Genomic DNA, 27,732 nt, shown 5'->3' with positions numbered 1-27,732 from the left:
ATTTCAATGCGCCAACTGTTGATGATTGGACAGCAGTGAAACATGTTCTGAGGTATCTAAAAGGTAGTCGAGGAAAAGAACTGTGTTTTAGGAAATGTTCAAGTGGAAAACTAGGTCTACAAGCATACAGTGATGCAGATTGGGCATCCGATGTTTCTGATAGACGCAGTATGACAGGTTATTGTGTAAGCCTAAATGAAAATGGTCCTTTGATATCATGGAAAACCAAAAAGCAGACAACTACAGCACTATCAACTTGTGAAGCCGAATACATGGCATTAGCAGCAACAATTCAGGAATGTATGTATTTGACTTATTTGATTCAAGATCTTGATGAGTTTGAGTATGAAATACCTATGATATTGGAGGACAATCAGGGAACAATCGCTTTGTCAAAAAATCCAGTGAACAGACAAAGATGTAAACACATTGATGTGAAATATCATTTTATAAGGTCAGCTGTACATGAAAGGAAAGTGCTCATTGATTACTGTCCAACTGAGTCAATGGTAGCAGATATGATGACGAAACCAGTTTCAAAGTCTAAGTTAGAAAAATTCTCTGTATTTGTGTTTGGAATGTAAGATGTTTTTTCCGGAGGATTGTTTTTCCCCAACCTGTGTACAAGTGGGGGTGTTGGATTGTGTGTCCACAGGTGTTTGTACTTTGCGTCGTAATAAAATGACGGTAAAAGGCTCCGCCCACTTCCTATCCATGTCTTACCATGCAACGACTCTGTGAATGGACTGGAGAAGTGTAGTGGTAGAGTCCTCCGTCAGGAATGAGATATGTGTGTCGACTTTTTATTCTCCCTTAAAATTATTATGCCATAACGCTGCACAGAGCAGCTCTGCTAACAGCACTGATATGAGATAATACTTTAAATATATTTCCCCAGTAATTATCCAGGTTCGGACAAGACCACATCATGTGACCCTCATTTGCTGGATTATGTCCACACCTGGGACAGGCAGGATCGGCTTCTGGGAAAAATTTTGAAAGCCTCTCTCTTGTATAATGAAGACGATGAAGAATTTTAAACTGAATTAAACCATGGCGAATGCAAAGGGAGGAAGTATGTATACGATTCAAACAAGATCTCCACTCATCATCAGATAAATCCACCCCAATGTCTTTTTCCCAATTATTTTTAGTTTTTTCCCCAAGTAATAGGCCTTAAGCTCTGTATCAGTTTGTATATGGCGGAGATTCTCCTTTTGCCAAAAGGATCCATTTCCAAAATGGTATCCACTTGATTTTTAGGAGGTAGGTAGGGGAAAGAAGGAAACAATGCTTTTGCAAAACTTCGTATTTGCAGGTATCTAAACATATGTGAGGTTGGTATATTGTAATCTCTCATCAGAGCGTCAAAGGTGTTAAAAGTTTCTCCTGAAAATAAATTGTAAAAAAACTTCAAACCATAGAATATTTCCTGGTATACATCTTTGAGTATTGGTGCTAGTTTGTCTATAAACATTTTATATAGTTCAATAGGGAAACCATCAGGTCCCAGTGCCTTATTACTTTGCATTGATTTAATTACTTCGACAATTTCACTAATGGTTATCTCTCTATCAATTTCTGTTCTGTCATTTACCGATATTTGTGGAATCGGTAATCTATCAAGCGTTTCAGCAATCTTTTTTTCATCAACTGGATCTGAGGTATAAAGATTGGAATAGAACATTTTAAACTGGTCATTAATGGTTTTCGGATCAGACGTCTTTTCTCCAGAGGTTTTACAGATTTCAGAAATCGTGTTAGCTGATATGGATTGCTTAATTTGATGTGCCAAAAGTTTTCCGGCTCTTTCCCCATGTTCATAGAACTTTTGCCTTGATTTGAAAAATAAACGTTCTGTTTGCTGAATGGACCGAATTTTGTATTCTGAATTTAGTAATAATTTTCTCTTATAGAGGTCTGGTGTTGGATTTTCTGCATATAAGCAGTCAATCTCTTTTATACTGTTGGCTAGGTTGTTCATTTGTTGTAAGTATTTCTTTTTTTGAAATGATACATATGAAATTATCTGGCCTCTAAGATAGGCCTTTAATGCCTCCCATACAACAGTCATTTTCATCCCTTGGGTTTGATTTGTCTCTAAGAAAAACTGTATTTGCTCAGAGACCTTTTTTTTTTAAATGAGTCTTTAGTTAGGAGTAAAGGATCAAGTCGCCAGGCCGGTTTTTGACTTAAGCGTTCATAAAAATTTACATCTAATTGTACTGGACTGTGGTCTGAGATAACAATAGAGTTGTATTGGCAATCTAAAACCTTGGGAAGAATTCTACTATCTACAACAAAAAAAATCGATCCGTGAGTATGACCGGTGCACTGGTGAGAAAAATGAGAATTGTTTAGATGTAGGATTTTTGTCCCTCCAGGGGTCAAAAAAAGCATAAGATTGCATAAAGGATTTAAGAACATTACCCGCTTTTGAAATTTTGCTATCAGGTTTTGGGTTTGATCTGTCAAGTTGAGGATTAAGTACGCAGTTAAAGTCACCACCCAGTATCAAATGGGACTCTGTTAAATCTGGCAGGTGTTTTAAAAAGGTACAATAAAAATTTGGGTCGTCCCAGTTTGGTCCATATACATTAGCAAGAATGACTTGTTTCCCATACAACCTGCCCTGTATAATAATATATCTCCCTCTGGTATCCGCCACAGTTGATAGTGGAATAAATGGAATCCCCTTCCTAATTAGAATAGCCACACCCCGTGATCTTTCCTCAAATTTTGAGCTAAATATTTGGCTTACCCATGTTTTTTTTAGTTTAATTTGTTCACTTGATCGGAGGTGTGTTTCCTGCAGATATACAACATCGGATCTCAATGATTTTAAATGAGTAAAAACCCTTGTGCGTTTAACCGGATTATTTCTACCTTTAACATTCCAGCTTATAAAACGAAGAGGCAGATGACTTTGCGAGCTTGCCATTCAGGTACCAAAATGCAGGTGCAGAAAAAATATGTCCCAACCTCTGGAACCCCCCCCCCCCCCCCCCCAAAAAAGAAAGAGGGGGAGAAGGAAAAAAAAAAGAGGGAAAAAAATAAATAAATAAAACGAGCCTCAAAACCCCATGCTGATCTACTATTATCCCTGAGATCGCAACCCTCCAGGCTAGGATAGCACAGTGACTAAACGTACTGTTAACCCTCAAACAGCCCCTCAGCTGGGCAAATATATAACATTTAATAACTAAACAAAACTCCAAAACTTATATTTTCCACTTTCCCCGTGTTTATTCTAATCAAATGCCCCAGAATAACAGCAATATCTCGAACATATCAAAAATCGGAACGAAGGAGGAAGGCAGAGTATTCATAATCAATTAAATCAAAATCATTCTACCTTCCGGCCTTTTATGACTATGGCCCAATTATTTACTTGACATCTCCCCAGCACCGACGTATAACTATGTCCCTTGAGTTCAAGCAATCACACATGTGGAGTCCAACTTATCTTTTCTCACACGGCTGTACCTCTCACGGCCGTCGTAAGTCTTTTTTGATAAAGTCTATTGCAGCCGCTGGGTCGGTGAAACGATTGTCCTGTCCCGTCGGTGAAGTGATGCGGAGAACAGCTGGAAACAAAAGTCCAAACTTAACGCCAGCCTCGGAGCAAACGTTTAGCCTCCATAAAAGCAGCTCGTTTCTTTGCCACCATTGCTGTAAAATCAGGAAAAATGCTTATCTTCATGTCCTGCAGCAGCAACGGCTGCGACTTGGCGGCCCTTCGGAACACCTCTTCCTTGTCTTGGTAATAGTGAAACTTCACCACGATTGCCCTGGGGGAGTTTCCCTGTTGACCCAAGCTTCGATGAGCGCGGTCCAGCATCGGAGTAAAGTCGAGGCCCAGTATGTCTTTCAGCATTGTAGCAATAGCTGCCGTAGGTTTCCCGGTGTTTTCAAAGCCCTCCTTCACCCCTACAATGCGTGCATTGCACCGGCGTTGTCGCCCCTCGATGTCGTCCAACTTGCTGGTCAACTTAGCAACGTCCGATTTCAGCTTGCTAACCTCGTTTTCCAACTCCACTGTCCGGTCTGAAGAAGCATTCAAGTCAAGTCAACTTTATTTGTCAATTCTGCCACATGTACAGGACATACAGAGAATAGAAATTTCGTTACTCTCAAACCCTAGTGATTAAAAAATGCAAATAAAATAATTAAAAAGTAAAAATTTAAATAAATACAATACAATTTTACGTATAACAAAAAAAAAGCTATACAATATACAACATTCAAAGCAAACTCAACACTTTCCAAACGGGTCTCTTGCTTCTCCAGATCTTCTTTGATTGTGTCTATTTTATCATTTAAATCTTTCGTGCTTGAATCGATACGGTCCAATATCCTCTTTTCAGAGCTAGCAATAGCTCTCATAATCTCACTCATGTCATGGGGTGGTGCCTCCGGTCTGTCCTCAGCATGGTCCGAGGCTTTTGCGGCCTGCTCTTTCCCCGATCTAGTTTTGCTCATATTTCGTACACCGTAGCCTTGAAGATGTAAAAAGTGCCTCAGAGCAGCACACGGGCGTGTTATCGTACTGTTGTTAAAAGTTCGTTAGTTTTGGAGCAATGGAATTATGAAAAAAGTTAGTCCATTGAGGAGCCCTGTACAACACGTCTTCACATGGCTACCAGACACGCCCCCCGTCATTTTGTTATTATTCAATTCAGAACTGCCCAGACCAGACACAGTGACGTTTCACCAGAATCCCTTTGATCTCTGATCTTCTTTATGACATCAGCACCCGAAAACCTATAAATAGGGGAGAGGTTCTCACTCTTGTCAGTCTTTCAAAGAGAGTGGAAGAATTCACTAGGCAGGAAAACACTTAAACTACTCGAAACTTGCGTTTCTGACACAGTTGACCGTCTTTTTAAAAAATCTTTTAGTTAGTACAGAGATTTAGCATCAACTTCAATTTGAAATATGAGTCTGTCAAATCCTGTTGTATGCAACATGAGAGCCGAGAACGAAAAACTTCAACAGCAAATCAAAGAGCTGAAAAATGAGAATAAAACTCTCAAACAACAAAACTCTACCATACGTGACCTTAAAGTCGAGAACGCCGACCTTAAGGAGCAAAAAAGAGAGCTCATAAATGAGAACAAGATTCTCCAAAAAAACATTGAAGTTCTCTTCAAACGAAGTGGGTTCTCTAAAAACAAGAGGAAAAGAGACCTGCAACTAGAGAATGAAACAATTCACTTCAAAATTCAAGAGCTGGAATATTGGAACCAAATTCTAAAGGATTTAAACAGCTCCAAAACCAAAGAGATCCAGCAACAGAAAGAGGTGATGCAGGAAATGGAGGCAGAAATCAGAGAGCTGCAAAGCAGCAAGACAGGCTTGGTTATAAAAGTGGGAGACATGGAAAAGGACAACCAGTCTTTAAGAGAGGAAAATGATGTGATGATAAAACGCATGTGTGAGCTGAAAAGGGACTTTGAAAAGGAAAAAGATGACATGCAACAGGAAATACAGGCTGTTAAAACTGAGCTCCATCAGGCAAACACAGCCTTTAAAGAGTTACAAGAGAGTGAAGAAAGAAAAAGGATCATGAATGAGGAAAACAAAACAACGGACAGTGAACAGCTCAGACAGACCCTGGAACTCCAATGCTTTGCACATGAAATTGACATATTGAGGCGGCATAACGAACTTCTTGAACAGGACCTCCAGGAGCTTTCCAAAAGGAGTGGTGATTCTCAAAAAGAACTGAAACCACACGATGAGGGTGTGAAAGGAGAATCCCAGATCTTCAAAGCCACTGAGAAAGACTCCCAACATGATTTTAACGTGACCAACAGAGAAAAGGAGTTGTTGTGCCATGAATTTGAGGAAAAGAAAAGAGAGCTTGAAGAGGTCAAGAAAAATCTGTGTGATGTACAGGAAGCCTTGACAACAGAAGACATGGCGTTGCAAACCCAAGCTCAGACTCCCAAAGTTTCACAGGAAGCACATAACGATCTGATAAACAACTACGATGTCCAAGTTGACATACTCAAACAACAAAATAAGGCCTTAGAAAATAAGGTTAGTGACCTTACCAAAAAGATGTGGAATGGACGGGAAGCGATGAGACAAATGGAAAAGAACTTTCAAGAACAAAGGAAGCTACTCGAAAATCTCCGAGGAGAATTCGAGGAAATTTAGCACAACTAGGACTTTGGCCCTCCCTATTAAACCTGGTTAACGCAGGTTCAATAGGGCTATAACTTAGACAATGGAAGTTCATTTGATTTAATTGGCCCAAAATGAGTGACTGCACCCAGACACTCAGTAGCAAAAGAATTACAGAGATTCAAGAGAGAAAACTGTTTCTGCATAGACTCCTATAGTACTGCAAGTCGTGTCATCGCTTGGTGTCCTGCATAGAGTGCAGGTTTAAGGTATCTACGTATCTTTCAGAATTAGAAGCTATGCTGCGTCAGGGGTTATAACAGCTGTGCCCCCCCCCAACCGGTCGAGGCAGATGGCCGCCCCTCACTGAGCCTGGTTCTGCCGAAAGTTTCTTCCTGTTAAAAGGGAGTTTTTCTTTCCCACCGTCACCAATGGCCTCGATGACTGATAACCTTCACAGACACTGTCATCAAGGGTTTGCTCACAGGGGATCATCTGATTGTTGGGGGGTTTTCTCTCTTATATTGTATGGTCTTTACCTTACAATATAAACAGCCGAGAAGCGGCTATTTTTGCGATCCGGTGCTTTAGAAATACATCTTAGCTGAACTGAACTCCATAACATCTGGACCGAAATGCCTACACACAACGGTAGGCATTTCAATCAAGAGCTCTGTCCAAAACGTTCAATGACAAGCATCAGCACCAGGATTGTTTTTTAGCTCACCAACAGTTCATGTTCCATACCCAGTTTTTATTGTGACTGCAACTTTGTAAGACTGGGTTGGGAGATGTTCTTGTGGTGAGCTTTTATTCACATAATTGGTTTCTTTAATAGTGAAATAAAATAAATTTGTATAACTGGAAACAGCGTTCTCATGTGTGATTATCACATTGTATTCTTTAAACCATGTAACAGAATATATAATATATATAATTTACTCATAGTCATATTAATGTCTAATGTGATTGAGTTTCCTCATCTCTACTTATGTGCTGATGTGTTCACTGAGGCCATTGTATGGTCCATTTTGGCTGCATTTCCATGTTTTGAACATGAAATTTGCTTATTTAAAGGGTGTCTCATGTATCTCTTATGCAGAAATATGTGTTGCCTAGCTGGACAAATGTAGCACAGGTCTACTATTATTGGCCTAATGTATTTTAACAATCATTTCAGCATCCAGATAATCTCTTTCATACTCCCTTAGATGAATTTAGCCAGGTTGTCATGAAATAGGCATTTGAAACAATAACTACCAGTATCTTCGAATGTGTGTGATTGCACTAATCCTACACATTCTTTGCAAGACAACTGGGTGCTTTTATGTAAAGAATGATCTGAGAACACTGAGGCTAATGAAGTAACAAGAGAAACATAGTAAGTAGTCTTTCAGTTTGCATGATCAATTTGGATTATTGTTCATTTTCATTTACCATGTCAACATGTTTTAGAGCAACGTTTTCTGATTTTGAGCTCTTTTAGGTGTAAGTCATCGTCAGTGATTACCCTAAGCCCAAAGCAACACCAAACATGGGCAACCAAAATGCATCATTTTGTTAGCATGTAATTGTTCTCCCAATTCTTAGAAATCAGGAAACAACAAAAATAACAATTTTAACTTACAGACATGAAACACTCCCCCACCCTGGAAAAAAGTCCATTTTGCCTTTTACAAAAACATAAGGTTAGTGTAATGTTAGATTTTGCATTACTACCTATGACTGAGACCTCAAAGGTAATTCCTCGACTGCTTCAGTAACAGCCTGGTTGATTTTAACAAGTTAAGTAAATTTGCGGTCAATTTAGACTCAATTCAAAATCTCCTACTTGGGACGAACACTAAATGTAAATAGCTGACTTTCTAAATAAACCTATCCATCTTTGCAAGGTCAATTTTTGCTTTCATTAAATTCCAAATGTTTAGCCATAATTAGCTTAGCTGTCCTACTCTTGTTACTGCTCTTTCCTACTGCTGTTACAATCTTGTTGCATTATATTTCATTTTGAAATGCAAAGATATATATCTAAAATCTTGTAACTAATAATAATAAAACAAGAAAAGTCTTCCCCTTACACCCAGAAAGCTGAGAATTCTTATTTTTGATCATATGTTTTGTCTGTATAGATATTTTTTATTTACAAAGTCAAATTTACAGAATCTAAAACAGATTTAAGATCTTTACTGTTTTATGGTTAAAACTAATTTGATGTTGTTCCAACCTTAAATAAATAAAAGCACACAGACCGATGTGAACGTTTACTGTTTATTTCTGTGTATTTACATCATCATTGCTTAATTGCACAGTTTGAGATTTCAGACTATAAATATGCTGAATTTAAGATGACATGAAGAAATAAAATAAAATCATTTAAAAGTTGGATCCATTGGTAACGAGAGAAAACCGCCCTCAGTGTCTCGGCGTCTTTCTTCCTCCAATCAGCAGCGGCACTGACTGCCGCACTGCTCCTGATTGGAGCAGAGCCTTCACCTGTACGTGACACCCCGCCCACCTCCCTCCTAATTCTTCTACTTCTTCTTCTCCTCCTGTCTCTGCTTTCTGTACGCTTCGTGGGCCTCTATGATCTCCTTGACAACGGACGGGTCGTCCAAAGTCGACACGTCGCCGAGATCCTCAGTTGTTTCCATGGCAACCTTCCTCAGGATCCGCCTCATGATCTTACCTGAGCGGGTCTTCGGCAGCCGCGTCACCACCTGACAGACAAGAGTGGCAAACTGAGCTCTGATTGGACGACATAGCTGAACGCCAGCAAATAATGTGATCAATAATATAATCAACCGACAAATTACAAATGAAGAAGAAGAAAAACGTTTTGGTTTTGTAAAACGGACCGAAGCAGGAAACAATCAGAATATATGAATGTAAATATTCCAGATCACAGCTAAATATTTATGTAAATCTTCCTGTTTGTTGTTGTTTCTGGTACTTCCTGTTTCCTGCTGAGGGGTGTGGAGGCGAGTTCAGACACACACTGACCAGGAAGTGCTCGGGGACGGCGTATTTGGCGATCTTGGTGGCGACGAGGTCTCTGAGCTGCTGCAGCACGGCGGGAGCGTCATCACTGAGGTCCTCCTTTAAAACCACGAAGGCAAAAGGCACTGAGGGCGCGCACACACACACACACACACACACACACACACACACACACACACACACACACACACACACACACACACACACACACACACTCTCAGTGTAAACTTCGACAAACATCTGGAATCAGACCTAAATCTTCTGACTGGACAGTTGCACTGCCCCTCAGCACTCTGACTTGTTTCTCTACGTTTCTGACTCTGCCTGCAGACTCAGTGACGGCCCAGCAGGGGGCAGCAGAGTCTCATGCGCTTGATGTCATCATCATTAATAAAACCAATCAGGCTTTTTCATCTCTCCCCTTCCTTCCCTCCTTCCTCGTGTCCTTACCTTCTCCTTTGATGTCATGTGGGATTCCTATGACAGCTGTTTCTGGAACAGCTGGATGTTCGTCCTGCAGGGAAGAGCACATGCGTGTCAGCTGCTCGAAATCACAAATATTGAAGATGCACCTGTGGTATCCATATCAATCTCCTACGTCGCCTCGTTCTCGACTGATGGCTTCCACGTGATTTTCAGAAAACTTGACCTGTGACCTTGACCTCGGGGTCAGATCCTTCAAAATCCTTCAAATGTGCTCAAAGGTTTAAAGAGAGTAATACTTGGCACGTTTCTGAGGCCTGTGTGCGTCTCACCAGAGCGTCCTCGATCTCAGCCGTGCCGAGGCGGTGACCGCTCACATTGATGACATCATCCATGCGGCCCGTTATCTGGTAGAAACCGTCCTCTGAGCGGTAGGCTCCATCGCCGCTGAAGTAAAACCCTGAAATAAAAAAACGCGGCTCTCAGACGGTGACTCTACAAAACTACAGACGGCCAGGGTTTACGCTGTAGCACTGACCAGGATACGGTTTGAAATACGTGTCGACGAATCTCTGGTGGTCGCCGTAGATGCTCCGAGCAATCCCCGGCCATGGCTGACTGATGCACAGCGCTCCGGTGATGTCGTTACCTGACAGCTGCTCGCCCTGGTCAACAACAACACAACAGCAGGACACACAAACTGATGACAGAGGCCAGTTTAAAAGCAGCTGATAACATGTGCTTCTTTGCAGTCTATGCAGTTTTATTTCTCACAGCCAAAGAAGAAGGAAGTCAAATCTCGGCTCACCCTCAAAACTGAAAAGAGCCACACTTTAAAAAAACTAAAAACAACAAACATCACAACAAGCAGTTTGGTCAGTCTACAAGCTCTTGACATCGTTCAAAGAAGGTTAACAGACCGAAGACCACTCAAGTTATTTTTATTTGAATTATTTCCATTTCTCAACCTCAAACCTGCAGTTTCTCTAACCTCCAGCAGAGGCAGGAGTGATCCCCACAGACTCCCATGGTTACAGCCTGATACAGGAACCTGTTTTTTACTGTATGAAGGACTAAAGTTTGCATTATTAGGGGCGTGGCCTCTCTGACTAACAGGTGGATGCTAGCTCCACCCTGAACTGGACCCGTGGAGCGTGTCTGTGCTGCTGGAGACTTTTTAATGTTATTGAACAATTTCCAGTAAACAACTCAGACACTCAGAAAATAGGGAACGGGTCCCCTCCAGTTCATTCTGCTCTCTAACGTCTCACGTCTCCACCCTGACAGCGACGCCACTGTAAGTGGTCCGGTTAAATCCCGGACAACCAGCGGCTAAACTCTGAGAGGATTGGAGTGAAAGTGACCTCGAGGATGAGGAGCTGAAGGAGGTCTAATCTAATTGAGTCCTCTCTGATGAAAAACCCTCAACATCCGCAGATTACGCCTCTTTAACGAGTGGATAATTAATTTGGAGACGTGGCGATCGGAGTCCGAAAGTCTGTTAATCAAAGCAAACAGATGCTGCGGCGCCGTCTTAATGGAGAGATTAAAGAGAGGGTGTCACTGGAAGGCTCGTCCATCTGAAGGTCTGAGCGCGGTTAATGAGACGCAGGATTGATGTGAGGCTGCAAACAGCTTCATCAGCAGGTCCGTCTCTGAACAGCTGCTTCATTCAGTACGTAATGATGCTTCCTGCTCCTCTCTGACTCTGACGGGACCATTGGCTCCAACATGGACTTCCTGTTTCATCATTAAAACGTTCGCTGAGGTCAGAGGTCACTCACAGGATGCTCACAGATGATCAGACCTGCGGAGCTGCCCCCTGCTGCTCATTGCAAACAGTTTTATCGTCACGCTTCATCTGAATCGATTCTGTTCTTTGTATGATGCTTCGAGTTCTGAAGGTCAACCGGGGTCACAGGTCACAGGTTCATGGGGCTCACGATGAGCCCACCTTAACCTCTTTGTTTGGGTTCTTAAAGACGCTTCCCCTCTCATGCCAGATACCTCCAGGTATGCAACCTGTAGTGTTGTCACCTCAGAGGTGGTCCCGAGACCCCCTCCCAGGTGACTGAGCCCCGACTCACACCTGGACCCATATGACCCTAACAGCTCCTCCCAGGCTGGAACACTGAAGTCTGTGTTTTATTTATCTGCCGCGTGACCCTTCAGCTCGTCACGCGTGCTCGTCTGATCGTTTCATTATAAGTGAGAGTTTCATGATAATCGCCTGTTTGAATTGTATTAGGCTGAACGTTAGCATGACTGGGGGCGTGGCCTCTTTGCCTGCCGGATGCATGGCAGTGTTAAGTCAACACAGGTACAATATAAAGAGCAGAGACAGCAGCTCACCTTCTCTCCCATCAGGACGGGCTGGATACCAAAAAACGGCCTCATGGCCATCGCTGGAACGATGGGCGCTCCTTCGTCAGCCGGGCGTGGGGCGATGCAGACTCCGCCGGTCTCTGGGGGGGACAGAAACATCACGCCGCTGTGAGGTTATCACAGAGGACACTGCTGATGCGTTCCATGCTTTCTACCCCCCGCCACCACCAGATGGCCTCAGAGGTCGCCTCTGACTGCAGCTTTAATTTCCTTTAATTTCTTAATTTATTGGGATTTTCCTCCTTTTAAGAGTCAGAAGCAGCTGGCAGAGAGTTTAAAGTCCGATTTAAAAACACACTCTCGGACACTCGGTGTCGTGATTGTCGAGGAATTAGGTCACACGCGCCCTGCTGTCGGTGATCCTGCACCGTCTCATCCCGGGGGGGGTTTCTGTGAGGCTGCAGGGGGGGTCGGGGCATAAAGTGTGCAGGATTTGATCTTAATTCATTTTCTGCAGAGCTGCAGATGTTCCGCTGCTAATCGTTCAAATTAGGGTAAAGGCTTCACTAAAGAGAGAATCAGACGGACTTAGAGTCGGATCAGCGCCACAAACAAAGAGACCAGAAAACTTCCAGGAATTAAACCCGACCGCCGACTCCACAGCAAACACCCAGGCACGCTGTTTTTAATTGAATTTGGTAACGTTTCCGTGAAATCAACGGTTGTGGAGCCGTCAGTGAAACAGTCAGCGAATTTCGTCCTCGTAAACCGAGCTGAAGGAATCAGTTCAGACGCTCTACGAATGACTTTCTGAGTTCTTGGAAATGAAACTTAATAATAAAGCTAGCGCATGTTTTCTAAATGTGTGAGCAACGATGCGATCAAGAATATTTCCAGTGTTTGTTGTCATAATTTCAGGACCCGCAGACGCTGCTCACACCTTCAAATCGTCGATTCAAACTGTAAATAAACAACGTGCCGTTTCCCTCTAAACCCTTGTGCAGCGAACGCCTCGGCTGTGACAGGGAACGCCCACTCGGCACACCTGTGTGTGCGACCTGGCCAGACCAGCCCTGCCTCTGGGCCGTCGAGCAGCAGAGACACACCTGAGCCCCATCGTTCTGCTGCTTCTCACAGCTGAGCTTAGGTAAGACTGAAGGCTTTATTTTTGCTACTGATCATTTTTATGAACCAACCAAAGGCCTGGAAACCCTGGCGCTATCGTTCATCGACGATTAGAAATCATGCAAAAGTCAGGTGAGCACTCGCTGATAACAGTGTGTGGCTGAGTCTCACCTGTCTGCCACCAGGTGTCCACTAAAGGGCACCGCCCCTCTCCCACAACACTGTGAAACCAGTGCCAGGCCTCGTGGTTAATGGGCTCTCCCACTGTAAACGCACACACACACACGTTAGTACTTCTAAGTTTAATAATGAAACTCAGGTTATAAAACTAACTTTGTTGACATGTAGTGCGTAGATATTTCTCCCCAGAACACTCAGATCTGATATTTTGGCTGAAATCTGATAAAACCGTCCAACCTGATCCGAGCGTCCTCAGAGACGAGCGGTCGTACTTCTTCACCCAGCTCTCGCTGTACTTCAGAAGCAGTCGCAAAGCTGTCGGAGCGCCGTAAAACTGGCTGATCCTCAGACGCTCGACGGTTTCCCAGTACCTGCCTGAAGGAACCACAGAAACGAACATGTGGAAATATGAAATACAGAATACACGACATGCTTTCAGCTCAGTCACATGACGTTTCAGTCACATGACGTTTCAGTCACATGACGTTTCAGTCACAAGACGTTTCAGTCACATGACGTTTCAGTCACATGACGTTTCAGTCACATGACGTTTCAGTCACATGACTGAGCTGAAAACATGCCGAGTATTAAAACTTTGTTTGAAACAGAGACACCAAACACCTGCAGTCAAAACCCAGGGGTAAAAAATCCACAGTAGTCTAACATTCATCACTCCATTAACATCCATCCATCCATCTGCCCGCCATCCATCCATCCATCCATCCATCCAACCATCCATCCATCCACCCATCATCCATCCATCCATCCGTCCATCATCCATCTGCACGCCATCCATCCATCCATCCATCCATCCATCCATCCAACCATCCATCCATCCACCCATCATCCATCCATCCATCCGTCCATCATCCATCTGCACGCCATCCATCCATCCATCCATATTCCAAATGTCCTTCTCCCCAGAAGCTCCTCCTCAGAGATCCTGATGTGTTCCCAGGCCAGATGAGATGCCTGAACCCCTGATGTGTGAACCACCGCAGCCGACAACCAAAGAGACCAGTACAGAGGAGCTGTTGTTCTACTCCAAGGCTCTCCCCGTTCATCATCTGACCAGGACGCCTCCTCGCTGATTTCCAATGGGCATCCCCAACAGGAATTAAAACTGCAGAAATACCCTGAAAGATTATGTATCGCACCTGGATACTGGAGCACCTCAGGGTCTTTACCTTACAACACCCTTCAGGTGAGTATTGTGATTTTATGCTATATAAATTAAATAAAATGTATTTAAAATAATTAAGAGGAATATAAACCACAGCTGGGGATTAAATGTCTGGAGTACTTACTAACACTTACACTTACTTCTGCACCTATCAAACAAGACCACAACATGACTATAAAATCACATTCACCTTGTGGCGCCTCTTTGAGGTCACAGATGTTTGAGAAAACAGAGGAAGTACGGTAATAAAACAATGGAGGTGCGATAAGCTGCCTGTGCAGGTAATAAAACACCTTTAATGAGTCACTAAAGCCTAGAACACCTGGTTGTACTTCCTTGAGGTCACCTGTGAGGAGAGGGCGGAGCTTCATGAGCTTCACGTGTTACTCTTACCTGGATTTGGATAAACAGGTGTGCTCTCAAACAGGACGGTGGTGGCGCCGTTGCACAGCGGGCCATACACCACGTAGCTGTGTCCCGTAATCCAGCCGACGTCTGCCACGCAGCCGAACACGTCGCCGTCCCGGTAATCAAACACGTGCTGTAACAATAAGGTCGGGGAAACCTGCAGTCAGCTGAGACTGAAGAAGTCACCTGGATGAGTGACGAAACGTTTCTCCCACAAAACGCTACGTCCAGATGAACACAATCAACTTTTGGAGAATAAAGAATAAAGGATAATAGACACATTTGTTCTGTCATTTATGAGTAAATTTGGCACTTTTGGTGCTCCACATATAAACTGAGTGTGACACATTAAATGAAAAGTGTTTGTAGCTGAGCGGCTGAAGCAGCTGATCTGAAGCGTTTCAACCACAAACACCCCCCCCTCCCCGATACACACACACATTAGTGCTCGTCGCTCCTTTTTCACATAAATCAGCTTTTGCTCTGTTTCACATCCAAACAACCAGCGAGCCAAAAACTCTGAGCCGCTAAGCAGCTTTAGAAATTAGCACTGATAAATATTTGGCAGACATGGAGGTGTGTGTGTGTGTGTGTGTGTGTGTGTGTGTGTGTGTGTGTGTGTGTGTGTGTGGGGGGGGGGGGGGGGGGTGTTATGTTTATATTCAATCATGAACAACAACATCAGGTCATCATGTGACACATGCAGAGGAAGCGGATGTCTCAATAAAGGCTAATTTAAAGCTTTTCAGAGGCAGGCTCGCTCTTCATCATCACCCTCTTCTTCCTCCTCGCCGGTGAGGCCTGTTATGTAATTGCTCTGCTTTGTCTTCAAGGACACAAACAGCCCATTCAAAAACACGAAACTTTATCAAACGTCCTGCCAGAGGAGGGTGAGGGAGGGAGGAGAACCCCCCCTGCCCCCCCCCACTGAGAACAACGTCTCAGTTATTCTCAACTCTGCAAACATCGTTAGAACAAGTTTCAAATCGCTGACATAGAAATCATGCCTGCAGCCAATCAAAAGTTGGCACCTGACGCCAGAGAGGAGAACCTGCACTGACCTCTGCACCTGAACTCTGCCCTAAAGATTTTTGCCCTGGAAATATGAAATATCGTTCTCCTGCTGACGTTCCTCAGAACCTCCATACAGAACATTTTAGGAAGAGGACGAGTACCTGGAGTGTCAGGGATGCGTACAGCAGGTATCCCGCCTGTGTGTGGACGACGCCCTTCGGTTTGCCCGTGCTGCCCGACGTGTAGAGCAGGAAGAGGAGGTCCTCGCTGTCGAGAGCCTCGGGGGCACAGACGGCCGGCTGAGAGGACATCGCCTGCAACACGACACGGAGCTCAAACGCTGATCAACAATTCAATATTCAGATTGTATCGATAAAGTATCGATCTCACCTCCTCCAGCTGGACGTCCCTCTCTCCCATCACCACCGGCGTCTCAGTCCTCTGACAGACGAAGACGTGCTGGACGGAGGGACAGGTCTTTACCGCGGCGTCCACGGTGGCTTTGAGCTGGATGACCCGGCCTCCTCTCACACCTTCATTAAAGGTGATCACAGCTTTACAGCCAGCTGGAGAGCAGCAGAGGGACAGTTTGTCATGATTTAATGATGAAGTGGAGTTCCTCAGGGCTCAACCCCAGGTCCTCTTTCATTTCACTTTATTGCTTCTTTTAAAAGTTTCCCCGCGGTCACACTCAGGAGAATCAGTAAAGTCAGAGATCACTCCCAGGTGTTTGACATGTGACGTCACCTGATCTGTTACCTGAGGAGCACACACTGAGCACTTCTTCTTCTCTTGTATGACTTTAGAAACTCACTTTTCACTCGTCAAATGTTGTTATTCATTAACAGACGTTCCTCTGAGGGGTATTACAGTTAATCTGCTTTATGAATGGACTGTGAGTGTGTGTGTCACAGACACTGTTTGTGTGTCTGACGTTGTGAGCTGCCTCATTTTGTTTTTGTGGAATTTCATCTCATTTGAAAGTTTTACAGTTGAATCCGAGCCCTGAGCTGCTTCACAGATGTTGGTTGTAGAGAAAGTTTGATCCTGTCAGCTTTAAAATGTTCATTATTGTCACGATTACTAATATCATAATTCTCTGAATGTTTACATTTAAATGTGTTTTTGTGTCCGACAGTGAAAATCTGTCAACAGGAAGTCAAACTGTGGCTGAAAACGATCCAGAGTCAACCTTTGAACTGCATAAAAATATAAGAGTCTGGTGATAAAACGTTGCTGCGTCTGTGCCAGAGGTCGGAGGGCAGGTTGGCTCTGACTAAAGCGAGTGTGTTCTGCTGCTGGTTTTGGTTCATGTGAAGAAACTGTTGAAGTCCAGACAAACTTCCGCTCTCAGCTCACAATCTGCAGATAATCCCAGATTTAATGCAAAGGAGCATCAAATATGCAATAACAGAAAGTTGCACTGCCCTGTTTGCGCTTATTCAGCCATCAGCCACAGAGGACGCTGGAAGGAGGCAGGGATTGGCTGAAAAAATATGTTTTGGTAAATTTACCAGCAGCATGAGTCTGACGAGGATTTGCTTCTTAAATCTGCACCAAGAAAAAAACTGAGAAATAACTGCAGAAACTCAGAGAAACCCTAAAAAGATTCAGAGGACAGAAGAATCGCTGGTTTCCTCATTTCCTGCTGCTGTCGGTTCAAACGACCGTTGGGTTTTATTGCTACTCCTGAAACGCCACGCTTCACTGATTTGTTTCCAAAACACATCCCTGGACGGTGAGGCTGACCTCCACGTCCCTGAACCCTCCGCCTGCTGTCAGACCAGACGCACCACAAGCTAAAAATGACTCTGTGTGATTCTGCGGGAATCGAACAGTCAGAGCTTTAAATGTTCAGTCTTTGTGAGAGATTAGATCGCACAGAGAGCGTGGGGGACTGACATGCAGGAAATGGTCTGGCAGCATACAGGTCACCTGTTCAGCCAGGTGAGGTTCAGCAGCAGCCCACAGGGTAAAGGTTTAACATGACTCCATGTGTGAAATACAGCAGCGGATCTAGGATGCCCTCGGGAGCTTTGAATTAGGGTCTCATACGGTTTATTACCCGTGATCATCCCATGGTCACCGGTGAGCGGTGCAGGAGTCGACAACAATATAGACGCTAGGAGACCGACACTCGTACCGCTCGCTCTGATGGAAGGATCGAGGGAAGCTCAGGGTTCAGTCTCTAACCCTAGCCATACCCCGCCTCCTGACAGGGAACTTTTACCTATTTGGCATCATCGACAAATATGTGACCACAAAGGAACCGTGAGGCTGAAGAAACGCGATCTGAACGGGAACATGTTCTAGTTCATGAAGCTCTGTTGGTCTCACACACAGCCCGACGCGACTCATCACCTGCTTTGTTTCAGGTGCGTTCCACGTTCCTGCTGCGAACTTCTTCTCTGGTTTCTTCTTTGTTCAGTGACTGAATGTGGAGCAAACGACGCATCATCAGGAACCATCTCTGTGGTGATGAAGATGATGACCTCTGCCCACAGCAGAGGTCACATGATGACTTCATGCACTGCAGGCGTGCTTACACCGACGTTTCTAATAATGAGGTGTTTGAGATTTTCCTCGAGTGGCTGAGGAAAGGTCGCGATCCGGCCTTTCAAGCTGTGCTCCACATGCGTGCAGGTTAGTGACATCCATAGCTGGACTGGCCAGCAGCCAGCAGCCCACCGGGCATTTGCCCGGTGGGCTGCTGGCGATTTTTTGTTTTTATGGGCCGATGGATTTTTTTTTATTTTTTTTTATGAAGGGTATATATAATGAAAGGTGTTGGATTGGCCAATTGGTCATGAGCGACTCTGGGCTGGACCAATTACAGCCGAGGAGGCCGGATGCACCCGCCCCCTTGTTTAGCAATCACGTGATTTTCGCGCATTGCATGCCGGGAACTCGTGGCAAAACAATCCAAGTACCGCATCAAATGCAAGCATTTGCAGCACCGCAAAACGTTCATTCTCCGGTTCCAATGCCTTCTTGTTTTTTCTTTGCCGCACAAAAAAGGAATGTACAAAACAAAAGGAGAACAATGCCGGTCCGTACAAAGACAGACTCGACGAAAAGACAAAGAAAAGATACGAGGAAAAAATCAAAGGAGTGAAAGGGTCAGACCCTTACGAGCACACAGCGTGCTGCCCAACTTTCACCACGCTCATATTTATAATTATACGGTTCTTGGAGTGAGTGCATACACTCATGAAGTTTAGTAACTTCAGGTCACTGCAACAAGCCCAGGTACAGTTTACCGACGGATGGGTGCAGGACCTTGAAATGCACCGTGTAGAACGAAAGACCATCGTACGAACAAAGGTAAGTTTACCAGTCTCACAAATCGTCGTCATAAATACACATTCGTTAACCGTTTATTAATATAACCTTTGAGCTCAACGGTAATTAATTAGTAGTAGAAATAATTTCTGGTAGCATCACAGAAATGTAGCAGTGACAATAATACTGTATGCTGTAATCGTACTGGACAATTAGTGATACAAAACAACTGTTTTATCCTGTGAATAAAAGTACATGTTTTTGTCAATGTACCATAATAACAGAAGCGAAACGCAATATTGTGTCAGGACAATTCACTATTTATGCACAATAAATAAAGGAGCATAGCGACAATTTCTGTTCAGCGCCAGACTTGCTTGTAACCTATATCACCAATTATGTTAAGAAAAATTACGTATTAACTACAACAGCAGACTGACCTCTGTGGAAATGCTTGGAGCAGACTAACCTGTGAGCTGGAGTGTTCTGAGACGTTATATTTGGTATATCCAGACCATCCGTCGGCTCTTACTTCGGAAACATGGCTTAAAACATTTCTCTTCAACGACGTAATCCGATTAAAAAAAAACGATCGGCTTCCCGTGGCTGTCATGCGACCGGCTGTTGCAGTTAATAATACAACAGCTTCTTGCCATTTTTTGTTTCTTTTTATCGCTGTGTAACTGAGTTCAATTGAAAGCCTGCGTGCGCTAGTACCTCTTGCCACAAGTTCCCAGAATCCTTTGCGGTTTTACCCCTGAATGACGTCACATTTTCAATCTTTATCCTGGTGGGCCGGTCTCTAGTCAAAATGCCCGGGCCGATTTTTTGTCCCAGTCCAGCCTTGGTGACATCTATCAGGTTTCCTCTGGTCTGTGGAACAGGTAAGGACTGCTGAATCTGTAAGTTTGCTCAGAGGAATCGTGCAGTGCGTTCTTGGTTCATGTTGTGGATCAAATCATTACTCCCTCAGTGTGTCAGCGTTCCTAACATGAATGAATGAAGCACCTTTACATGTCTGTTTGTTGGTGATCTGCACCTGCTGAAACAACTTTAACATCCATTTTCACCTCACCTCCTCAAAGCTCATCTTTCCTTAGAGACCCAAAGAATTCATCATAATGAAAATATCAATAACAACAATGACTTCTGTGTGTTTCGTCTCTTTGGCAGGAATGAATTTTCTGAGGGGCTGACATCAGAGGGCTGATGATGATGATGAAAGAGGTGTACTCACCATCTTGGATCCTTCCTGCTAGAGCATCAGAGCTGAATCCGGCAAACACCACGGTGTGCACCGCGCCGATACGGGCACACGCCAACATGGCTGCCACCGCCAGCGGAGACACGGGCATATAAATGGCCACTCGGTCACCTTTGTTGATCCCGTGACTCTTCAGGGCGTTGGCAAGGCGGCAAGTTGTCTCCAGCAGCTCCCTGCAGGTCAGACAGAGTGAGGATGATGAAGGTGGCTGATTATTTCCAGCTTTGTGTATTTATTCTCAAAGGGAAGAGTGGCTTTGCATGACTCGTAGTTTGAAATAATCCTTCTTTGTCTGAGTTCATCATACGTCTAAAACCAGCTGCTTTAGCTCCTCCCCTTACATGAAACAGGACTAATCAGACAGCAGGACATGGGAGGAAACAATTAACAGCTGGTGAGAACCATCACCTGATGAGAGCTGAACCTGTGTCATGTTCAATGGCGCCACTCCGTGCATACCTGTGCTTGGTGTGGCTGTGTCAATGTCACCTCCAAAACACTAGTTGGCAGTGGAGTTCCTGTCTTCAGAAAGGATATCAGAAGGAGAGGCTGGAAACGGGAGATAACTAACTTGGAGGCACCTAACCAAAGGCCAATCAGTCACCACAGGCTATTACATTTGCAGACAGGTGTAGGTTAGGGTGGTGCAGGTTCAGGTGTGGCTACGACATAACGAAGGAGTATGACTCCCACCGTGACCGTTCTGAAAGCTGAACCTGTAAATTCGAGTGCAGCACCCTAAAAATATCCGGTCTTTAAGTGATGACGTATGAACCCTGGGTCCAAACTGCTCTGTTTATTAAGGCTGTTGTGTTTTTAACATGTTTTCATGTTTTGTATCTTGTTCTGTTTAATCTGAACAAGCCACTAAAAACAGTCAGTGATCACTGTCGGCCTCTGTTTTTATCACCACTGTTCATTTTAAAGCTCAGTTTTAAACCCTTATGATGTAACTACAGCCCAGCCCATGCAGCAGTATATGAATGACTAACCTCGTATTGTGGATGGATTATCTCAGTTGTTCTCCTGACTGAAGTTTGGTCCGTTTACAGCATCCTGCCATGCGATTGCATTTGTCCCTAACCATCAGGAACCTTCACGTTAACTTTTATCAAGTGGAAAATTGTTAGCGTTCATCCTCCAGCTTCACTGTGTTTATGCTAACATAGCTGTGTCGCTAGCGGTCACGTAGCACATCATTATCTACCAGCTAGCCCAACTTCAGTAACCCTACAGACGTCACTGCTGTTTACTTTTCTGTCTTCCTTTATGTTGAAAGTGACAGCAGAGCTGTACGTTTTAACTTTTCATAAAGAACATGCTATATCATGTTTAGGTGGAAACTAGCGAGCTAACGTCCTGCTAACTTCTATCCATCCATCGATCCATTTTCTTCTGCTTCTCCGGGGCCGGGTCGCGGGGGCAGCAGCCCAAGCAGAGAAGCCCAGACCTCCCTTTCCCCAGCCACCTCCTGCGTCCGGAGTGAGGCGGGAAAGAAAGTGCGAGAGAGAGGGTGAGAGAAAAAAAAAACCCCACTGCTCGCATCATTCACTTCAAAGAGTGAACGAGTCGGCTCTCAGAGCCGTTTCGTTCGCGACCAACACATCACTAGTCGCAGGACGTTTTGGGACACAGCTCTAGAGTCATTGTGGTTACTTCCTGTTTTACTTTGAAGGTTAATCTTCTGTTGTGCATCCTTCTAGTTTTACATCCTGCCTGGTGTTTCTTGCTGTGTAATCTTTGTTCACTTCGAGATGATGTTATTCCAGTTGGACTTTGCTGTGTTTGGATTTGGTTATCTCCTTTGGTTAGCTCCCATGCTGTTGGCGGAGAGACTCTAAGCTGAATATATCAATCAGACCATCACAGCTGTAACTGAAACCCTGCAAAGTGAAGCTGCTGACAGCTGAGGTTTCTGGAGCCAGGTGAAGATGCACAGCAGAAACACCTGCTCCACCTTTACGTTGCTCCAACACCTCTGTGGCTTTGCTGCGTGCTGATAAGATAAAGAGCGGTGTCATCTGCATAGAGGGAGGTCATGGCTTGATTTCTATCAGTACAGCTGATTAAATGATAACAGGTGTTCTTACCTGTAGGTGACCTTCACCTCAGTGCCGGGTTCATCTTGTTCCCAGATCAGAGCCACTCGGTCCGGATGTTTTTCCACGTGGACATCCAGGCAGTTCACTGACAGACAGACAGCGACTCAAACTGAAGCTTCAACAAACTAAACTTTTTATCAAACATAAAAATCAGATTCAGATCACACAGTGCTCACACAGATTTACACAGATCTGTGAACAACATCTGAGAGTCATGGGTCTTTGTTTTTGTAGAAAATGTTTCAGATCTTTGAGTTCAGCTCATGATAAATGGGAGCAAAAATAAAAGTGTTGAGTTTTTGTTCAGCACCAGGAGAATAAGCTTTAAACATTTCATGCACTGTCCCAGTATCTCCGATCATTTCCAGGTCCCTTGTTATCATTTAGCAGACTGGTGACTCCAAACGTGAGCAGAAACAGCACAAAGTGAACCTTTTAAAGCCAAAAATACAAACGTGTCACAGACAAGGCAGCTGCAAAAACTCGAGGCTGGACACAAATGAGGACGGCAAACAGAGACAACGGCACGGGGAGACTGAGCCTATTTATACAAGAGACCCAAAGAAAACCCAGAACCAACACAAAACAGGACGGCACTGACCACAGAGACCCAAAACCCCCACAAGGGAAGGCTGCGAACTACAGGGAATAAACCCTGGAAATACGCGGAGCTAAAGAGCAGTGACGAATGTGGAAATCAAACTCAACTAAAACCAGAGCAGAACGCAAGTTCACAACCTCAGAACTCTCTAACGCTCTACGACCTGAGGCACCTGTTAGTCAAAGAGGCCACACCCCTAATAGTCAGTCCTACATGCTACACCTGTAGAGGTGTTATGGGGGTAAATTATCTACAGAAACCAGAAATGTTTGTGTATCAGGCTGTGAATATGTTGACTCACCGCTGCCTCTGCTGGACACTAGAAAAACTGCAGGTTTAAGGCTTTCTTTTTCAGCCCTGGATGGCTCAATGCAGCTCCAGAATTCAGAATCCAGAATTCCTCCTCACGGCTGCTTAGTCCCGTCAGCAGCTACAGGAACGTCTGATGGAGGTCTGAAGGTTACGCACTGATAGATTTACAGACCGGTCTGACTCTGAGTGCTCCCAGAGTCTCAGAGATGGTGTTTGTGGTGAAAATCACACCGCCAATATTTCACTTTGCTCACTTTGCTTCTGGATTTTAAGCCACGGAGGTGGATTTCATACAGAAACTGACTGAATAAAATACGATTAATTCTACTAAGCAAACGTTTGAAGCTGAGGAAACAAATGTTTCTCTTCATTGTTTAATAATCTTTAAGAAGACAGGATTCAAGCCAGTGTGCCAAACATCATCACACTCCTATATTTACTCGTTTTATCTCATCAGGTTTCAGTTTATCGTGAAACCTTCAAATCCTGCAGCTGCACCTGTGTCCTCTATCCCTCGTGTTTTGTGGCGTCAGCATCTCTCAGATCCTCTAATGATTAATTCTGTATCTGATGCAAAGTGCTGCAAACACATCGTGTGATGCAGAGCGTCTTCATTTATGTTCTGATTGAACATTAATCTGAAAATGGGCTTAAACCTGCAGATCCTGTCACGCAGCAGCTTTACAAAGTCATTTATGTAACAAAGAGCAGGAACAGAAAAGAAAAGCATCCAATCAGATTGGAGAGAAATCCTCCAGCCGGCATTATTGGAATATTATTGGATTATTATTGGATTATTATTGGATTATCATGAGAGAGAGAAAAACAACAGAGGAGGATAAAGAGAGAAACGCAGTCAGGTCACACCCTGCAGAGAGGCAGATACTCAGTAAACCATTAGTATTGTAATTACTCACAGCACTGTCTCAGTTACTTACTGTCATGTGTTTACACACTAACATGCACACAGTAAGATAACATATGAAACTTCCAGTCTGATCGCTGACTCTTATTTAACCCAATAAACAAACAGTCCACTGACTAAATCTTGATTTCTATCAAATCGTATCAATAAAGATCAACAAGCACAGCAGTGACAGCAACAATAACCTCTGCTGCAAACACTGAAGCAGAAACATCTGAACATCAGAAACAGCCAGCTCCTCCCCCTGCCCCTGCAGGTGTGTTACTGATCAGGTGAAGTGGCTTTATTGTAATTTTGACCGTGTGCAGTGGTTCAGTACACAGTGAACTGAGACAGAGTTCCTCCAACACCCTGGTGCAGACAATCAGCACGGGACTGCATGAAGTGCAAATGTGCAAAACCACAACAACAGTGCAACATTAGACACAAGCGTGCAATAGAAATGTGCAAAAGACTGAGCAGAATGTAACTGTGTCAGTCCAGTCACGGAGTGTTCAGGAGTCTGACGATTTGGGGGAAGAAGCTGTTCCTCGGTGAGGGGTGTGTGGCGTCCTCCATGATGCTGGTGGCTTTGCAGATGGAGCAGGTGTGATAGGTGTCTGTGATGGAGGGAAGAGAGGCTCCAATGATCTTCTCAGCTGCGCTCACTATCCGTTGTAGAGCATTGTGATCCGATACGGTGCAGTTACCATTCAGACAGTGATGCAGCTGCTCAGGACGCTCTCGATAGTCGCTCTGCAGAAGGTGGTGAGAATGGCAGGAGGGAGATGGGCTTCCCTCAGCTTCCTCAGGAAGTAGAGACGCTGCTGGGGCTTCTTAGTTATGGAGCTGGTGTTGAGGGACCAGGAGAGGTTCTCTACCAGGTGGACACCAAGAAATCTGGTGCTCTTGACGACCTCCGCAGAGGATCCATCGATGTTCAGTGGACAGTGATCTCTCCGTGCTTTCCTGAAGTCAACAATCATCTCTTTTGTTTTGTCCACATTCAGAGACAGGTTGTTGACTCGACACCAGTCCGTCAGCTGTTGCGCCTCCTCTCTGTATGCTGACTCGTTCTTGCTGATGAGATCCACCACAGTCGCTCAGTGTGGTGGTGTTGGAGATGCTGTTGATCCAGATTGTCTGAGGCCTCTGCGTCAGGATCCAGGTGCAGAGAGAGGTGTTCAGGCCCAGCAGGCTCAGTTTAACAATCAGGTGCTGAGGAATGATTGTGCTGAAGTCTATGAACAGCATTCATCAGGTGTCTTATTGACAGGTGTATTACTGACATGTGGGCTTGAGCTGAGCTTCAGGGGTCACCAGTTTCTGCAGTTATGGTCTGAAACATAATCAGGTGACAGTAAAGGTGACCTTTGACCTGTTGAATATAAAACGGCACCACTTGAGGGTATGATCCGGTTTGGATGAAGTCCAGGTGAGTGTGTGCAGAATCAGAGGCCGAACTGAGAGCTCTCGCTGTGTTATCAGCCATGCACATTCCTCCAGACCACGCCTCCTCCTTGTGCCAACAGCTCATTATCAGCTCAGTCAGCAGCAGTGGCTCCGCCCAGCGACATGGAAGTAATGGGTGTGGTAAAAAAACGGAAACAAACGACCACATGAGGAGATGTGCGTATTCATAAAAAGGTGAATACATGATGAGAAGCCTGCGGCACAGGACTGAACTTTGCCTTCATTTTATGATCATTATATGTACTCACATGCATTAACACAGAAACAGACACGCCCACATGATCGCTAACATGCGTTTGTTTAAAAGGATTCATTCATGTGCAAAAACACATGACTGTCTGCATGAATAAAGTTTGGTCTGAAAGCAGAGCCATTATTAACCTTTAAATGTGTTTCGGTCCGAGCCACAGAACAAACGGACACATTTCTGAATGACGTCTGGTGAGTTTTTTCTGGCCTCATTAGGAGCCGCCGTACAAACACTCAGACGGGCCAGAGCTTTAAACTGTGACTGATCAGCAACAAAAGAACACCCCCATCACACCCCCACCATCATTACACCAGCAGCTCCGACTGTGAGACTGTGAGGTTTCAAACTGAGCTCAGGCCTCAATGATCAAACTGCGTGACAACAAAACCTTCATTTAGCCTCTTCATCAGAGCTGCAGACCCACAGAGTCCTTTACATTTCCTGCAGGCTTTATTTTTTCACTAAAGCATCAAACACAGTCCAGAGAAAATCAAGGTACAAAACTACTGACTTATACTTAATCAGATAAAACATTTAAACACATCAGTAAATGTACTTAAAGCAAGCAAGCAATTTATTTATATAGCACTTTCAGATCAGCCCCCAGCTGAACACAAAGTGCTGAACACTTGACATGCCAAAAGTGATACATTGAACATGTTAAAGAATAAGAAAAAATAATAATAATAATATTAATATATGTATTAAAATGGAAAATAAAATGATTATTAAAATGTCATTTAAAATAATAAAATTAGCACAAATAGCAAAAACAATAATAAAATAGCATAGAAAATGACGATGAGCATTACATTTAAAACAATAAAATCAGGGTCAGACTGTGTCATAAGCCAAGGAGTAAAAACAGAAGGGCTGCTAGCTGCAGCAGCACCGTTGTTACTGATTGATGGGAGATTAGTGTGGAAACAGCGGAAGTTAAAAAAGGTGAAAATCTGACTGAAGTTTGGCTCCGTTCGGCTTTTTCTTCATTACAAACTTTGACTGAAGCGCACAAACAGCCGCGCACACAGGCGAGTAAAATCAGGCACATTTTGAATGAAGTCTGGTGCAGACACTGGCTCCCCGCACAGAGGAGTTCAGGGCTCCTGCGCTCAGTATCGATCACTGATTAATAACAGTTATCAGCGTGTTATTGACTGGCACGCGCAGGAAACGTGACCGACTCTCCGACAGCGGGAAGTTTGACTGAGCACGACGGAGGAACTCGGATTAAATATCGGGATCGATCAGGTTATTGATCGACGGGAAACTCACCGGACACGTTGAGCTTTCCTCCCAGGAACCAGCCGATCCTCCCGCTGCTCAGGTCGCAATCCCGGACCCGGTGGAACGGTTCCACCCAGCGGAGCCTGTCGGCGGCGGCGGCCCCCCAGAACCGATCCGGGTCCGTGACGGAGAGGCGGTACAGGTCCCCGTGGGAGAGCCGGGACAGCTCGGTGCTCCAGGTCCCGGGGGCAGGAGCGTGAGGCTGGTAGGACAGACACCTGCTGGGTCCCGGAGCCCTGCGGCGGCTCAGCGCGGCCCAGAAGAGCCCGGACCCCCTGCTGCGCGCGGCCATGGCGATCCTGAGCGGTCAGCTGTGAGACCGGAACACCTCCGCTCCTCAGAGCCGGCCCCTCGGCCCTCCCACCCCTCAGGTGTGTCCAGGTGCAGCAGGTATGGAGGAACAGTAGTGCCGAGTTTCGGTGCTCCAGCATCCGTTATGAACATAATTATACCTGAAGTCTGAGTTTTGG

General features: G+C 44.6%; 1 protein-coding gene across 1 annotated transcript; it reads right to left on the bottom strand.

The window, feature by feature from the left end:
• Positions 1-8,386: 8,386 nt before the first annotated feature.
• On the bottom strand, positions 8,387-27,703 carry acss1 (acyl-CoA synthetase short chain family member 1). Its single transcript, XM_080868217.1, has 14 exons — positions 27,251-27,703; positions 22,424-22,520; positions 20,307-20,506; positions 16,178-16,353; positions 15,949-16,101; positions 14,759-14,906; positions 13,420-13,557; positions 13,174-13,266; positions 11,905-12,017; positions 10,091-10,217; positions 9,885-10,012; positions 9,580-9,643; positions 9,133-9,254; positions 8,387-8,849 (listed from the first exon to the last, which is right to left on the bottom strand). Exons 1-14 carry the CDS (start codon positions 27,552-27,554, stop codon positions 8,664-8,666), a joined length of 2,049 nt encoding a protein of 682 aa, XP_080724343.1. The 5' UTR covers positions 27,555-27,703; the 3' UTR covers positions 8,387-8,663.
• Positions 27,704-27,732: the final 29 nt, after the last annotated feature.

The sequence above is a fragment of the Rhamphochromis sp. 'chilingali' genome (assembly GCF_963969265.1).
Source record: "Rhamphochromis sp. 'chilingali' genome assembly, chromosome: 20".
Taxonomy (NCBI): Eukaryota; Metazoa; Chordata; class Actinopteri; order Cichliformes; family Cichlidae; genus Rhamphochromis; species Rhamphochromis sp. 'chilingali'.
The sequence above is the reverse complement of the archived record's forward strand: the minus strand, read 5'-3'. Positions and strand labels throughout refer to the sequence as shown.